The following is a 17,003-nucleotide window of genomic DNA, read 5'->3' as shown; positions in this document are numbered from 1 at the left end:
ATCGCGATGCTCATCATGGCCTTCGTGTGACGGCCATCACACAACATCCCGTCGAAACACGGTTGGGGTTCAACACAACACGCACACATCTCCCACGTTCTGGCGGCCCCACACACGGTGCAGAATACCGATAAGCTGAACGAGGTTCGCGCCACCGTCGACCAGATCGAGGCCGAAAAGACCACCCATAAGACGCGCATCCTCGAAAACAAGCTGTCCACCGCCGAGCAGAATCGCGAAAAGGAGCTGCAGAAGAAATTGGAAAATATCCGGAAGCACGTAGGTGTTTTGTTTTCGTATTTGCTTTGGCTTTCCTTTTATTTCGTCCTTAAAGCTTCATTTTGTTTTGTCTCGTGTGTTCCTCAAACAACGATGCATTCGCATCACCACCGCTGAATATGCGATGACCACCAAACATCCATGATGCGCTCTGCAGCTCCCTATAAGAGCTAAATTAATTAGTTCACGATTAACGAATGGTTTGGGCTAAAGAAAGTAACACTAAATTGGTTCCTCTTCTCCCTTTCTCAGGAACGGCGCGCTGAGCTGGTCCGTCAAAATAAGGCCGCACTGTCGCAGCAGGGCGATGTAACTGCATCATCCGGTTAGAATGGAGGGCAGATGGACATAGGTGGTCGATGGTCGTGAATGGAATAGAAAATGAACACACACCGATGCTGGGAGCGACACACGACACGACACATCATGACGCGTTTTTGCATCCAACCAACAACAAACGTGTGCTGCTGCTGCTGCTGCTAAACAAACATACTGGAAAACTGGCCGCCCCCCACACACCCGCGGAATGGAAAAACCCGTGTTGTATCCCCACTCGTTGGTTTTGTATTTATCTCCGAGTGAATCCACCATTTCTTTTAGTCGTTTCGACTTTTGCTCGAACGTCGTCGCTCTGCTGCTGTGCGCCTCTCATAGAGAACCGAAACGAAACAATGATCTTGAACAGTCACACACGGAGCATGAAATACTCTTTTGAGCACAAAAGTCGCCCCCCATATTTAAACGCCAACACAATGACCTGTTAATCAAAATAAGCATCTCGGGCGCAGCGCAAAATCCAAGAACCAATCGATAACCAACCAAGTAAACAAGCAACCTAAATACAATTAGCCGGTAATCGTGTGTAGTGCAGGCGGAGAAGGAAAACCCATCCCGATGGAGGCAATCTCGAAGCGAGAGAACGGAAGGTAGATAGTTAGATATAACGCGGACATCACAACAGAGCATCTCCTTCTTCTTCTGATGAAGACACGTAGACACGTTTCTTTTCCATTAGGGAACTGCAAACACATACCACTCTCTGGGGGTTGGTAGCATATTCAACACACATAATGATAAAAGCTTTTTGGGGCCATGATAGACTCATGTGGACCCCTCAAAACTAAAGCAACACACGATGATGATGGCGCTTGGCGAGTGAAGCACAAACTGATAATCGCTCCTTGGACTTAACGCTGCCGCCGACGCTGCTGCTGCTGCCGCCGCCGTGCGCGTAGCGAATTACACACTCCAGTTTATGTCCTTTTTGAAAGGCTCAAATAATAAATGTTTAAGAAGTCATGACGAGATGTGCTATCTCTCTCGCGAGAGCGCGAGCGCGCGCCACCGAGCGCAACAACAAAGGCCATAATCTTACGCAGCCGCAGAGAAGAGGAACAATGGGGTGGTGAAAATATTCTCTTGATAACGGACTGGTGTTATAAACGTATAAGGGGAGCAACAAATGATAACAACCACACATAAACCGCTAACCAGGAAAATTGATGATCGATGAAGCGCAGAACTTATAACCGAAACTTGCACACAACTAAACAAAACCAACACACAGCACTTTACTAAATAAAACAAACCTATATTTACCCCGTTTTTTCCACTTCGTTTTCAACAAATAAAACAACTACAAAATGAGCATGTGTATCCACCGCGCGTCTAACGATGGACCCCTCGGCGATCGGGAGAGAGGGTGCGCAACATAATATCCCGGACGGACAAATCAACTTTTGGTTTAATTTCTACAATCGCGGCCACGCGGGAAAAGGCAGCGCAGACGCGACAGGAATTGATTGAATTGGTGGCAGATCCGGGGCAGGAGGGAGGTGGCGCCCCGACTAGAAGAAATGTATTATCACGACCGAACTTAACAACGTATGGCTTTGATTGGGTAAAATGGCAAGCGGCGCTACTCGACTGTTCGCTCAACGAGAGCCGAAACGCCGCTGTGCGTAGGAAGATTAAAAACATATAAAAATACACGTCAAAACGCGCATTATATACTAAATATCGCCTCTCTGTGCCGCTACTTTTACATTTATTATTACCAGCAAAGATGGAAACACGAAGCAACAAAACGGCATGGCGCCATCGACGGGGCGCGCGCCCCCCGTGGCGCGATGCGAAGTACGCGAAGGGCGAAGTTTGTTGAAAAAAACATATAAATACACAAACACAGACACATACCCAGACACACACACGCGCGTATATAAATATATATTAAAGGAACATATATTTACAACTTTCTTTACGCTTTTGTGAGGGCTAAAGAGGCGAAAGTGGCAGGGAAAGCAAGATGGGAACACTCTGGGATAGAGAGAGAGAGATAGAGTGGAGAAGAGGTTGCTGAGCCCCGCGCGAGGCCAAGAAGGGTCAGTCTGATGGATGCTGGATAAAAGTGCTTTGCGAGAAACTAAACAAACAAAAAAATACACAAAAATACAAAAAATCTAACAATGCTGGGCTACCGCTTACTCCCTGCGCAAAGATCGGCCAATTGGTATCTGATCGATCGATCGATCGCGTGAATATTTAGTGACAATGGCTTCGCTATGCTTATGTCTCTCTTGGTAAACGTTCGCTTTTCCGTTCGTCATTTTGTCAGTTTTCATTGCCCGCGTATCAAAAAGGCTCAAGAAGAAAGGCGTTCGATCCTAGCTGCCGTGTCCAACCGATGATCAACTAACCGGCGCCCAACTAAAGAATACGCTTTTTGCCGGAGGAACCGAAACGGAAACAGAGGGAAAAGAAAAAAAGGGCTTGTGTTACGCTAGGACGCGCGCGAAATCTGAAGGGCGGTGGTATACATTGAAGCGAAATAAAGCGAAAAAGATATCATGAAAAGCTACCGAAAAGCGTTATCCGATGTTTGTGTACAATAAAAGTGTAGTAAATGTGCGTCGCGCCGCTATGAATCCGCGATCACTCGTGATCGTGATCATCGAAAACCATTCGAAAGTTGCTGGCTGGCTGGCTTTACGTGATCGATATTTAAAGTATAGAAAGCTTTGTGAAGATTTATTGCTTTTCTGTGCATTGTGCAAACAACAGTGGGATTTATTTTAACCCTCAACAATTGTTCCAAAAAGAAGGCCCTCACTTCGGAGACGTTGTTTTAGCGCTGGTTGCGGAGGTCGCTACTCCGCCCTTTCGTGTCCTTCCTTTTGTGTGCACTCAAATAAAACAAAATCCCGGCAGACACTCGTAGCACATATCGCGGCGCGAACCCTGGTCCGGGTGCTGTTTGATCAGGGCCGGCTGACGATCATCAGCCACTGCAAATGGTAGTCGTCATCGATGCGCGCGTATCGGAAAAGAGAGGTGACTTTAAACCATGTGCTACTATAAAACATAAACATAAATGAACAGAAAGGAAACTAATTATTGTAAGCAGAGAAACATAAAAACCAGCAACCACAGCGCATCACAAACAACAGCACAGGCAGGCAAGGATGGCAGGCAGAATAAACAGGGAAAATAGACAACAAAACGAAGCATCATCGGCATCTTAGATCGATCGAAGCAAGCAAATGATACTTAGTGTAGTGCAAATTAAGCCACAAGCAACTGGAGCAAATCACCATGCACCGTGTCGTCCGATCAGAGTAACCACGGGAAACGGAAGGAAGCATAATTCACCAGCTGTCGGGAATTTAATTATTCAAATATACCGCTCTCAAAGGGGTCGTTGAAATTTGACAACATTTTTTGCACAAGCCTCCCTGATTCTGAGGCAGAGTTCCAATCTAGGAAGTGCCGTCTAGAGAGCATAACAACAATTGTTTCAACTCGAACGAACCCATCGATCTTCGAACGATGAGTTACACGCCTATCCTTATTTGATCCTCATAATTAATTCCCGGCACCGCGTAGAGTGAGTGAGAGCAAGGACCTCGAGCCCCCAAATAAAGCGGAAAACTTCCGAAGCACAAACCAACCATAATCCGGGGGAAGGGTGCGTGGAAAACAGAGACTGGCTCCGACGGTAGCATTACTCCGGTGGAAAAGCCGGAGGCGGAGAAGAAACGCGTTCGAGCGCGTGAAGAGAGGGAACCGGAAGAAAACGAGCATCAATGTAGAGGAGGGAAGGCAAACGGATCTTAATTTCGAAATAAACAACACAACGGAACTAAAGGAAAACCCACAAAAGCAGCCTTGCGAGTTTTGCGTTTTTCTTCGAAACGATGACACAAATGTTTCCGGGGATCAAACGGAGAGAATTTTCACGATCGGCGAAAAGTAAGTAATCGAATTTTCTTTTAAAAACACGCAACCTCGGACCGGAAATCCGTCCTGCGAGCCACGTGCGTTTTGTTCGGGCACACTCCGAACAAAATCGGCAAATTTTGCTTCCCGAAACCGAACGGCACGAAATCGACCGATCGAACAGGGTCGCAGGAGCGCAGCGAAGGTAGCAACAGCTGGTGCCACCGGGCGAAAGAGAACGCTCGGCCGGCACAGTAGCGGGCCTTGTCCGTCTGCGGGGTGATCGCTCGTGCGGCTCTCACTCTCTCTCTCTCTGTGCCATCTGATCGCCGCAGCGTGAGAGAGACAAACGGGACGGAGGCAAACAACGTGTACAGTCGAACCTCGGTTCGGAAAATTGGAAATAGTTTTTTTGTCTTTTGTACAATTTCTTTATTCTTAGAAACACTTTTACAAAATGTACCCACTGTAAAAAATGCACTTTTTACACAAAATGCCGCCTCCCAACACTTACTGGCGCTGGCCCCAGACGGCTACCTTCGGAGCAGCCGTCAGCGGAGGCCGATACCGTTCGATGGTGATGTGCTCGTCGTAAACCTGTTCCACGTTGTAGAACGCCTTCAGCTCCTCGATCGCTTGTTCCTCAAGCTGCGTTTCCGTGAGCGACTTCAAACGCTGCTTCTCGTGGTACTGCTTCTGGCGCCGCTCGTCGGCCAGAATCTCGGTAAAGTCCTTTTCGCCCGAACTGAGTCGTTGCCCAGCGGTGCCGCTGCCGTTGCTGGACTGCCGTTGGCGTTGCCGGCGTGCAACGTCCGAAGCTTCCGGTGGCCGCAGACCGCCGGCCGCTTCGGCTGACTGTATGGCGTCGAGACTGGCCACGGATGGGAACGTGATGGTCTTCCACGGGTTGCTCACCGTCGGTAGCTGCTGATCCTCGGCGCCGCCGCCGTTGCTCTCCGTTGCGCCTGGCGTCGCCACCGTCGCCACCGTCGCCACCGTCTCCGTGACCGACGAGAGCCGTTTCCGTTGCTTCTGAGACAGTTTACCCTTCTGCAGGCCGAAATCGGCCAAGCTGATCGGAGAAACTATAGTACCGGGAGGTGTCGCCCCGGCCGGTGCCGCCGTTTCTTGGCCCTCGTCCGGCGATCCCCCCCGCGGTCCGCTGGTTGGCGACGAATGTTCGAGCACCGTCCGCAGGTTCGAGAAGCTTTCACCCGAACCCGACGGGTGCTGCTGTTGAGCTTCTGCCTTCATCACTTCGTTCGCTCGCAGTGCGGCTGACAGGGCCGACTTTCGTTTCGCATCCGCCGTTGCCGTCGTTACCTTGTGCCACGACTTTGTACCATCCGCTTCCGGCTTCGGCAGTGGTGAACCGGTGGCGCATATGTCCTGTTCCGCGCCTTGGGCGCGCCCCTTGCTGATTTTGGTGGCAGCGGCTGCGGCAGCATTCTTCCGTTCGTTTGCCACTGACTCTTCCTCCAGCGAGAGTCGCTGGAGATAATCCATCGCTTCCTTCTCCAAGCTGAGCTTCTGCTGCTGCGATCGGGAAACCTTCGCAGACGGCGGTGGTTCTTTTTTCGCCTTCATGTACAGTGGCTTTTTCTTAAACTGGACACGAAACTTGCGCACGAACTGATCGAGCTCCTCGTCGCCGATCGCATCCGAGAACGGTGTGATCGTTCGGTAGCTGTCCAAATTGTAGTGTTCCCGGTAGAACGTGCCGATCTGCTCCAGAATTTTCGGTGAAAGGTGCTCTAGCAGGTGGGCCTCGAGCAGCCGGTCAAGGTTGGTGCTAATCAGTTGCAGACAGGCGTGCTTCACTAGCTCGCAATTGAACTTGCAGGCAAAATGCAGAGCAGTGATCACATTGTACAAGTTCACCTTCTTTACCAGGAGTGTCTCGAGCAAACGCTTCAAGTCTTCCACAAACAACTGATCGCAAGCTGGGAGCATAAATGTCAGCAACCATTGATCCATCAGCTCGAACTCGAACGTATCGTGGTCGTACAGGAACTTTACGATCGTCTCCATTATGCAGTGGGGTATCGTGTGAAGATCGGCAGTCTTGCGATTTTCGCCCCAAGTGTGGCCGAACATCACAGCGAAGTACTCCAGGCGGGTTACCAGCACACATCGGTGCACCCGTAGCGTTTCTTGGCCCTGCAGCAAGATCGTCAGATCGTGCAACTCGCGATATGAATTGAAGGGCAGTGCTGGGAATGGCTCCTCCGGTGGGTCATACGCTAGCAACCCGCTGGATGGACTGTAAATCCTGCAAATAAACAGACGAACATCAGAGAACAGAGTTCGAATTCGTTAAAAGAAAAGCGACTGCTAGAGTTTGGTCATGACCGTCATGAACGGGCCGTCATGATGGACACATTTCCATGGTGTTCGGAAACGGGGACACAAAAGAAGAACAGTGTTTGTGAATGGCAAAACGCTTACCGTTCAAGCATTTCCGCCAGCCTACTGAGCTCCAAGCGTTCGAAGACACCGCGCAGCTGGTTGCATAGCTCCGCAATGGCTCCCGGTTTCGGATCCCGTTTTTCGCCCGGTTTCCTGAGCAACCGTAAAACGTCCTCGCGCCCAACGTATCGATTGGTGTAGATGTAGCGCAGGGCTAGCTTGAATGCGCCCACGGTTAGCCCGTCGATGCCACACTGCATCAGATCGAACTCAGGGCGTGTGTCCTCGATAAACATTGCACCCTGCTTGTGATCGAACTCGGGGCGCTTGGGGCTCGCTTGCAACAGGCGGCGCAGAAACTCCGAGCGATGGTACAGAATGAATCGGTGTGCGGCGAACTGGTGTCCCTCGACGCACAGCACCACATCGTGCACGTCATCGTCCGGGGACGCGTCGGCCAGCAGTGTATCGAACCCGGTGCACATGGGCTTCTCCTCTGGCTCCTCCAACGTCCGGCGTGAGTTTTCGATCAGTGCCGCGTAGTTCTCACCCCCCTCATGGCACACGATGTCCCTCACGTGGGTCAGATTTGGAATGCGCTGCAGCTCGATGCGGGTTTTCAACGATTCGCATACGTCACTCCGCCGAATGAACATCTTCATCGATCCACTGTGATGGGACCGTACCGAGCGCGACACTCTGTGCGTCAGCGTGCCACGGTACAGATGGCCCAGCAGCAACACCAGCACACTGTCCCCGCACCACATCATCTTCTCCACCTCCAGGTTGCACGCCTGAGAGAACACACAGCGCACAAATTGCTGCTGCTCTTCGTACCAGATGCAGATGAGGCGCGAAACGGTGATCACGATCACGCGCACCTCGCCCGTCTGGCGGGTGACATCGTCGCGCGCGGTCTGCAGATCACCGCCCGCCACCGAGACGTGGATGATTTGCTCCATTCTGGAAAAAGGGGGAACAGTCGCGCTCAGTGGTTGTGGGACCTCTCCTGTGGCCCGTTGGACGAAGATACTCACAGCGGATTTTTGAACGTTTTCACCTTAAAGCCGTACAGAATGTACAGGCATGCCGGCAACGTCCACACCGCGATGGCCGCATTACTGGAATCGACCAGGACGACGGTTGCATCCCCTTTCCTCGGAAGCACCAACGCTTTGGGCTGCACAAACACTTCACTGTGGGCCTCGCGTTCCAACCCAAACTGGCCACCGTTCAGTCCCCACACGTACACATCCTTGATGCCGACCGCGATCGAGTGATAGTCCTTGGCGATGACACGTGCGATCGTGATGTTGCTGTTGTAGAAAGAGATTTGGGAATCCATCAACCTCGTCCGATCTTGCGATCGTTAAACATTACGTACTATAGGACTGAACGTTCGCTTATGTCCCGAAAGGTGAGCTGCTTCTCCGGTGGTGGGCTGATTCCCAGCTGGCAGTGTTTATTCTCTCCGCAGGCGAAAATCTGCGGACGTGAAAGTCCACACAAATCCATTACAGCCTGACCCCGTTTGAGGCACTCGTGTGTTACTTACGCGATTATCGTCGCGCAGCAGAAGGGTGTGATATTTACCGGCACTAACGTCGGCGACCGTCGTGTTTTGGGAGGCAGGGACCGGCAATCTTTCTGGCCGGGTGACCGTGTATTCACCATCCAGGCCCAGTCGTCCGCCGACGCCATACCCCACCACGTACACTTCCTTTGAGTCGGGTGGCAGAAACACACTGTGGTACGCCGTGATCGCAACCCGTTTGATCGGAACGGTGTCTTGCAGAAAGAGCTCTATACTACGGGGCTCATCGCGGTCCACCAGCGAGGAGGTGCCGAGGTTGTAGTACTTGTTCTTTCCCCACACCACGACCTCGGTGTCGCAGACCGGCAGACGTTTGCCGCTACTGCAGAGCTGCAACGGGTTTACGAAATCTTTGTCCGGCGTATCGAGTACCGCACCGCGCTTCACCAGGCGTATGGCTGCCGCTACGCGTCCGTAGTACAGCGCCCGGTGAAGGGCCGTGTGGCCCGATTCCGTGTCCTTCTGCGCGATGTTCGCACCCTGATCGATGAGCCACTCGACGAGCTCGTCCCGACCAACCGAGGCCGCCATGTGCAGCGCCGAACGCCCGTACTCGTCGAGGACATTGGCAAAATTGCGGCACGTTTTCGCAATGAACGCCGCCAACTGCTTATCCGGCACGGAGCGCTTGGTGAGCGCGGCCGTGATCGCGTTGCCATGGCTTACGAGACGACACTTGGTCGTGCACTCGTAGTCGTAGGTTTCGATGGTGAATTTCATCAGCCGGACGGGGTTTTGTCTGCAAAAAGGGACCGGAACTCTGCACTGCCACTGTGCCGAAGGGCACGAAATCCGCAACCGGTACGCGAAACCGAACAGCAAAACTCACTGTTTTTGTTTTGACGATTGCTTCCGTCGCCGCTAACGTGTCATGACAGCCCGAGATCAACTGTGGCATTGCTTTGTTGGGATATTCAGAGCAAAGTGACAGCTTTCAAAAGGACCGTTACCAGCGGCTGTCCGTGCTTCGGTTCGCAAGAATACGCAAGCCAGCGAGTGTTGTGACGTCAGTTGAATATATTTAGTAATGAATTCACTTCTGCTTCAGTAGTAGTGTGTAGGTAGGTAGGCTCTACTATAGGGTGAAGAGTTTGCTCATCTCATCGTTCATTGAAATATGGGGACACACGCTCTCGAATAATAGTCTGGCCTAACGGAAGCGTGATTTCGCGGGATGTGCACCCCAGGTGCGCGCAGGGCGCCTTGTATCCGGTTTGTTTGTTTCGGTTCAATTTTATTCCATTATTCCTCACGCACTCCGTTTGACATCTCGGCTTAGGACTTATTACTGCAATCGCGGTTGTAAATAAACTCTATACACAATTCAAAAATATAGCATCATGCCCATCCAAAGTGTGCATTCGTGTTTTGTTTGTTTTTGCCTTCGATCGTTCTTTTTTTCTTTCGCACGATCCAATCAAACATCTTTCTCGTTTTGCTTCGCTGATTCGCGCTACATGTTCCCTTTTCAATTTCGGCTCCTTCAAATCACTAGGTTCCGTTCCGTTTGTCTCTCGGTCTTTCGCTGTCCTTTGCTAGTGCCGGGTGGCAGGCTCTTATCCTTGCGTGCTTCAAACTAGTGCCTCTCTGCTTATTTTACTGTTCGGATACGGCGTTTGTTTTTGTTTTGTTATTTTATTAAAGAAAGTGGAACTAGTGGCGGAAATATATAGGAAATATATAAATAATAGCGGAAATAGTGGAAACATTTCACAAGCTCCGCATAAGCATAAGCCGATTTGACGCACAGAGAAACACAGACCGATCGAGAGAGTGGCTAACCGTTGCGGGCAACGTTAGGAAATAATGCAACACAAATAGACTCTTACACTACGTACGGCGAGACGCTAAAATTAATCAAACGCAAAGAGAAAACGAAAATTCCAACATTCACTTTGTCCATCTGCACACTCAGACACACTGGTGCTGGTGTGTTGAGTCGGAAAAGATGGAAGTCGAAAGGAAAAAAATATCAATAATCATAAAAAATACGTAAAAACACTAGAATTGCAAAACAAACATTCGTGCTCTCCGCCAGCCGCTAAACCTAATGCTATCCTCCAGGGCACGCACAATAAATATATAGTTAAACAATGTTAAAACTCACGGGGACACGTCGGCGCGGCAGCGCGGGCGCCGCCGCTATTACACTGATTCCAATTTTGAACGCAATTACCAAACCGTTTCAATTGTTTCCTCCAATGCTACGTTTTCGCGCTACTTACTGTTGCCTTTGTGCTGTGACTGAGTCAGCGAAGCGAAGCGAAGCAATATTACACACCCAGGCCAATGATATTGGCGCCCACCAATCGGCCCCACCTTCAGTTGGCCCGTTCTGCCCCCAAGCCCGAACGAAGATTTCCTCTTCGCCAGAGGCCACCGTTTTGCTGCTACCGTAATGGTTGGTAATGGGTGCAGGAGGCCATGCAGGATGATTGGCAAAGCTTCAAAGGTGACGATCGATCGCGATCGTTTTGATATCTTTTAGTGGTTAGATTTTGTCTCTTCTGCTGTGGAACACCGCTTAATGTATCTTGCTAAAGGTGTGGATTCTTATGCAATTATTTGTCGCTTCGATTTCTCATCTGCTTTGTTGTGTTCGTTCGATTAAACTACGTGCTAAAGAAACTTCCCTTCCGGCCGTTGAAGTTGCCTCGCGATAAATATGTATATGAATATGCGCCGTTCGCAATAGAGTGCGTCTGTTGAGTGTGTGTTCTGTGAAATCGGTTTGCCATCTCGGATGACCGGACACCGGGGAAGAGAATTGGGGCTTTTCCTTGCTGCTCGACGCAAACCGATGCATCCCCGAGCCGCGGGCTGCCGGGCGTCGGACTGTAACACGATACGCGCCATTTTTGTACGTTAAGCTTGGTTTCATCCCTCGAAGCACAACAGATTCGCCACTAGCGCCCGGCTCCGTTCTGTAATATCCTTAGCGTGCCCCGCCACGAACGACGGACGAAATACTTTCTGTTAATGTAAAACTAGTTCGTTTGCTTCGCTGGCAAACTCCCGCCGAACACAGCATCTGGCTGTGGCTCTTAAATTGTGTGTCAATTTTGGCCAAACCAAGTTTACAAACAAACAAAAAACCGAGGCTCGGGCTAGGACGAATCCGGCGCAGCAATTGCCCCCGAACCGCTTGCGTGGTTTTAGTTGATTTTACAACTCATGTTTCTTGTAGAGTAGAGTTGAAGAAAAGCAGCAAGCCGTCCCGTTGAAACCGGCCAAGGCCCGCCAGGACCAGGCACTAAGAATTTTAAACGGTGACAGTGGATTGCCAAATGACCGCCCGGTGGTAGTCGCACGAGCTGGACCAACTAACTGGCATCGTCATCGTCATTCTGCTTAGTTCTTTCGCTCCTGGTTCATGAACTCGTCGACAATATTATTGAGTGCTGCCTTCGCGGCCCCATCCAACGTTCGCCCATCAACCATCTCGGTGACCGTGACGGTCGTTTCCTTGACCATTTCCGGCACGTTCGGTTGCGCCGTGTGCGTGGTCGTGGTCGTTGTGATCTTCTGCAGCAGCTCGTCCTCCGGGAAGTCGCTGTCCGGCGCGAGGGTTATCGTTTTCGTCGTTGTCGTCACGCGGGTCGCACTTTTCTCAGCACCGGCTGCCGGGTCTTCGTCGGAAGCGGTGCTCGTTACTATCACCGTCCGCTGATTGCCATCTTGCTGTTGGGGGTGGTGCTGCAGCTGCTGCTGCTGTGCCTCCTGAAGCAACTGCTGATCGCGCAGCTGCTTGAGTAGCTGCTCTTCCAGATCGTCCGGTATCTCGTCTCCGGACGCGTTAAGCGTTGTCGTTGTGGTGATGACTGTGGTACGAACGGTGCTGCAAAAGGTGAAACAAACGTTCAAACAGTGAAACGGTGAACTTGAGTCCCCGCCAGAACAACATGCTTACCCATCATCGGACTCGTCGACGATGGTGTTCGTTTCCGTACGCTGGGTACTGCTGCCGCCTAGGCGCTGCTCGGTTGGTGGTTCACTCGGTTCCAGCCCGCTCGGTTGGTCGTTGGTCTGGACAAGAAAGTTTTCTGCAAAAAGTTACCAAGAGTGGCACAGTTTTACCCTTTGTCGGCTTGCATTTCACGGCGCCCTCCGGTCACGATCTCTTGCAAATTGTAAGAGTACTACCAAACCACATGCATCCGTGTTGTTCATGCTCAAGCACCGTTGCTTCTACTACACCCGTTACTCGCCCGTAGGCTGTTACTTTTATTAATCCGTTATTAATGAGTTACTTTAGTTTAAGGGACGCTTCAAACACTTTAGATGTTTATTGCACTCAACGCTCGCAGCGATTAGTGGTTTGTTAGGGGCAAGAACTACCAAAGTCATGCAGGATGCCACTTCGTAGTGGACTCTACAGCAGCTATATGGCGGTCTCCTATTTGACCTTTTTGGCCGGTCTTGTTTTACAACTTACACCAACACCGGTTACCAACACCGGAACCGGATTAAGGGAAAAGGGAACAAAGAGGTAATTTTCAAGAGGGTGCGCAGGAAGTGAAACGATTCAATGTGTTCAATGCACTAGATGTTGAAGGTAAGAGAAAGTACGAAACAAAAACGAAAACATTCAACAATAAATCGAAACAGTAAAGGAGAAAACAGCCACAACAGAACAAACCATAGGATGGCAATAGTAAAAGATGGAGCAAAAGATCAAATTGTATCGAAAGGACCGGAAACTAGGGAACAGGGAGAGATAGAGAGAGAGAGAGAGAGGTAGTCCAAAGTGAAGCGATTTTTCTACAAGAGACGGGCAGCACACTAGCAGCATTCCGGGAACAGCGGAACATACGGAACAACCATTGAGAAGAATCGGAACAGCGAAATGAAGGAGATGAAGGACAATAAGAGAGACACAGAGATAGACAATAAAAGAGAGAGACAGAGTTGAGAGAAAGAGAAAGAGAAAAAGAGAGGGCTAAAGAACAATAGAAAAGGAGAGTGTGTAAGAGAAAGGGAAGGCACAAGAAATGAAGCCAAAAATAGCGATCACGACAAACGATGCAAACACAGTTACACTATACAGCGAGAGAGCGAAAAAGAGAGAGAGAGAGAGAGAGAGAGAGAGAGAGAGAGAGAGAGAGAGAGAGAGAGAACTGCGCGAACGGTCACACAGCGCGCAAAAGGGTTACATACTAATCTCGACACCGCCCTCATCGCTGAACCGGGAACCGGGACCGACGGCCGGTGGGACTTGTTGAGCGGGTTGGCCACCGTCACCGCCGCCGCTATCGGTTAAACTCTGCTCCAACATATCGTCATCGTCAAGATCATCGCCACCACCGTCGTAGGAAACATCGGCCAACAGCTCTTCTGCCACTGGCGGCTCTTGCTGCCCTTCGTCGTCCTCGTCCTCGATCTCGATCTCGGTCGACACTTGCGTCACTATGACGGATACATTCGGAGTCGGCACGCCGGTGGCAGTGACGGTGACGTCGCCGATTTCCTGCTGCTGGTCACCGGTGGCCTCCGTGGTGGCCACGGGAACTGAGCTGCTGACTTTACCTTGAGAGCCGAAAGAGGGAGCACAACAAATTTTGAAGCACCATTCCAGTGCCCGTCTTACGCCGATGCGAGAACCGATCGATCGATCCGAGTTCGGAAGGGGACAATGAAGGCGTAACGGTCAGCACGGATCGGGTCCAGGATTTGTGCCGGGAGTTTGGGGTTAGGCGCACGGCGCAACATTGTGTTAGAGCAGCTGACAAGGAAGAACTACGGAACGTCTCTGCTGCTACCAGAGTGCCTGTGTCCGGGGACCGGGACACGGGAGACACATATACAGTTTACATTGGCCACTAATTTGTACAAAAGAATACAGAATCTACGGAACGGACACAGAGCCAACGGGATTCGGTCGGAGAACGGGGGACAACGACTTTTTATGTCACAAACGAATGATGTTAACAGAGGCAACATACACAGAACGGTACGAACGCACACCGAACGGAACGGAAATAATAAATAACTTTAAATAAATCAAAAACAAAAACAGAACCTTCCATCACCAAACAGCATCCCAGCATTTGATTAGTGGTGCGCCCCGCCACAACCAAAGGTCCCACAACCCACACCGGCCGGGTGGCCCGGTCCGGTCTAACTAAAGTATGAGAGAGAGAGAGTACAACAAGCACGTGGGGAGGTGGTGGTTGGTATCCGAACCGAAATGGTGCCGGTCGGTCGGTGTGTGGACTGAATTTTGAGCCAAGTTCTGCCGAAAACGGTTTTGTGCCAAAAACAAATTGATCGCCAAACGGACACCATGACGGGAGCGAGGCATCGGCCGGACCAGATGGGATGGATGGATGAGTGAGTGAGGGGATCGGTGGGGTATGGCGCGAAGATGTGATGCTCAAGTGCCACGCGCGTGTGAGGCACTGGATGGGTTGCCGGGAGCGACAGGACGAAGGATTCCGGGGACTTATTAGTAAGCGTTCGGGGCGTTCGGGAGATCGAGACAGAGAGAGAGACATGGGAGAGAGGGTCTCGCGTGTGGTCGGTGGTGTCTGTGCGCCATTTACCTGTTTCATCGTCATCGCTCAGCTCGCCGGCCGCCTCGTGGAGGGCCACGTCCGAACCGCTCGAGGATCCACCGGTCCGGAAGGAGAAGTTGTTGCTGGTGCTGCTCGACGGTGGCTGTGGCTGCGTGGCCCCTGCTACTACTCCTGCTAGTGGTGGTGGCTGGCTAACGGTTATCAGGGGGCTCCCGGCTGGCTCGGCCTCTTCCGCCCTCAGTACCACCGTTTCGTCCTCAGTGATCGTCAGTCCGGACGGTTCGATCCTCGTCCGCTTCGTCGTCGTCGTTACCGTGCGGCGGACAGCGGCCGTCGGGGGTCGCTGCCCCCGGTGGCCGCGCGGTTCATCTTCGCTCTCCGAGCTGCTGCTTCCGCTTCCGACGATGAACCGCTTCTGGCCGGCACCGCCGTCCGACGACGGGGGCACCGTGTACCCCTCGAGATCCTTCTCCTCCGGGGGTGACGGATCGAGTACGCTCGACGATCGACGATCTTCGTCGCTGGTCATCTCGTAGTCGTAGTGCTCCTCCGTGATGATCACTAGATTGCTGTTGTCGTCCTCGTCCGTCCCCAGACTACCGCGTCCACCGACGCCGCCGGCAGCGCGCGCCTCCTGCTGTTCCTGCTCCATTTTGGCATAGTTCTCCGGCGACGTCTGGACGAAGATGAACTCGTCAATGTCACCGGAGTAGTCGGCCGGCACCTCCGAGATGTTGTTGTCGGACGAAACGATCACGATCTGCTCCGACTTCTGTGTCGCGTCGTGGCCCGGCGTTGAGTGGGACTTTTCGTAGGTACGACCGGTACCGGCGGTGCTCAGACCATCGCCCGGCGGATCGATGTGATCGAGGCTGTAGCGCCGATCGTTCGACACGTCCTCCAGGTTGACGGAGGAGATTTCGATCTGCGGCGGCGGTGCCGGCGGCTGCTGTGCCTCCCATTCAATGTCACCGACCGTCGGCCGGGCGGGAACCGTTTTGTTGATCTTGAGGTTCACCTTCGAGTGCTTCTTGATCGTCTTGACCTTGCCACTGCGGTCCGTTTCCAGCTCGAAGCCCTCGGAGTCTTCGCCGCCATCGGACCCCACCACCACCAGCGTCGCCGGCAACCGTGCCTCGTCCCGGTCATCGCCGTACTGTCCGTCCTCCTCCTCCTCCTCCTCCTGTGTGTCGTGATCTTTGATCGCCTGCTGAATGATCTCCTGCACATCCTCCGCGACTGCTGGAGGACGCGTGTAGGGGAATGGTGGTGGTGGTGGTGGTGATGGTGGTATGGAGTGGAATGGACAGGGTACAGGCACGGGTTACAACGAGCGCGTCGTATGTCACGGGTTTATGTATTTTTTTTTGCATTCGAGGGGGACATTTCGGAGGAGGACATTTTGAGGGGGAATTCAAAGGGGATGACATTAGAAACAGGGCAAAACTATGATTAGCTACGGCGGGCGAGCGAGACGTTGCATAGAGGTAATGTGTGTGTGCGTGTGGGGGGGTAGTCGGTCGGTCAATGACCGAAGGCGAAACGGATCAGCCGTTGCCGACACGAGCAAGAGGCAAGCTCGGCAAGGGAAACGATAGAGCAAGGCATTCACAGGAGTTGAGAATGGAAAGATGCACACACGCATACTGAGGCCAAAAGGCATTGCAGAGACACGCAGAGAGACAGAGAGACAGAGAGACAGAAAGAGAGAGAGAGAGAGAGAGAGAGAGAGAGTGATCGGTGCATCGTCATAGGGATAGTGAGCAGGCGATTCTATGAAACGCGAAGGTGGCACACGGCAGTAAGGAGATGTCCTCCATGAAGCTCTGAATGAAGCTCTCCACGTCATACTCGTAAAGTGTCAGGAGGTGGCGATCTGATCGTGGACCAACCTGTGTCAGGGGCCTTGACATCCAAAACATTTTCTCATCGTTCTGAGTGAATTTAGTACACAAAAGATACAAGAACGAAAACGTAACGCAACAGAAGCC

General features: G+C 51.8%; 3 protein-coding genes across 5 annotated transcripts in view; 1 reads left to right on the top strand and 2 right to left on the bottom strand.

Annotated features, from left to right (window-relative positions):
• Nucleotides 1–4,412, top strand: part of LOC131211643 (uncharacterized) — a 33,773-nt gene extending 29,361 nt beyond the window's left edge. For 2 of the 3 annotated variants that reach the window (XM_058205211.1, XM_058205210.1), the window contains exons 5-6: nt 124–279; nt 532–4,412. In XM_058205211.1, coding sequence (XP_058061194.1) covers nt 124–279; nt 532–609 — 234 coding nt within the window. In that variant the 3' untranslated portion in view covers nt 610–4,412. The remainder of the gene's footprint in view (nt 1–123; nt 280–531) is intronic. The other variant, XM_058205212.1, reaches the window with a different exon arrangement.
• Nucleotides 4,413–4,998: 586 nt separating this feature from the next.
• Nucleotides 4,999–9,217, bottom strand: LOC131209993 (inhibitor of Bruton tyrosine kinase). The gene is made up of 5 exons (XM_058203174.1): nt 8,459–9,217; nt 8,288–8,388; nt 7,941–8,219; nt 6,943–7,866; nt 4,999–6,766 (listed from the first exon to the last, which is right to left on the bottom strand). The coding sequence occupies exons 1-5, from the start codon at nt 9,215–9,217 to the stop codon at nt 5,005–5,007; spliced, it is 3,825 nt and encodes a 1,274-aa protein (XP_058059157.1). The 3' UTR covers nt 4,999–5,004.
• Nucleotides 9,218–10,178: 961 nt separating this feature from the next.
• LOC131210194 (ankyrin-3-like) overlaps nt 10,179–17,003 on the bottom strand; it is a 48,700-nt gene continuing 41,875 nt past the window's right edge. The window contains exons 13-15 of the mRNA XM_058203403.1: nt 15,040–16,254; nt 12,408–12,540; nt 10,179–12,335 (exon numbers count right to left, since the gene is read on the bottom strand). Of these exons, the coding sequence (XP_058059386.1) occupies nt 11,849–12,335; nt 12,408–12,540; nt 15,040–16,254 (1,835 nt within the window). The 3' untranslated portion in view covers nt 10,179–11,848. The remainder of the gene's footprint in view (nt 12,336–12,407; nt 12,541–15,039; nt 16,255–17,003) is intronic.

Source organism: Anopheles bellator, chromosome 2 (assembly GCF_943735745.2).
Source record: "Anopheles bellator chromosome 2, idAnoBellAS_SP24_06.2, whole genome shotgun sequence".
NCBI classification, from domain to species: Eukaryota; Metazoa; Arthropoda; class Insecta; order Diptera; family Culicidae; genus Anopheles; species Anopheles bellator.
This window is presented reverse-complemented; position numbering and strand designations above follow the sequence as displayed.

What these genes read in the sequence shown, in the direction of transcription:
- LOC131209993 (XM_058203174.1), bottom strand. Translation starts at nt 9,217, where the DNA reads ATGAAATTCACCATCGAAACCTACGACTACGAGTGCACGACCAAGTGT. An exon ending in TGCTGCGCGACGATAATCGC is followed by an intron (nt 8,389 to 8,458) that starts GTAAGTAACACA and finishes TCACGTCCGCAG; the next exon opens with ATTTTCGCCTGCGGAGAGAA. An exon ending in AAAACGTTCAAAAATCCGCT is followed by an intron (nt 7,867 to 7,940) that starts GTGAGTATCTTC and finishes CCCTTTTTCCAG; the next exon opens with AATGGAGCAAATCATCCACG.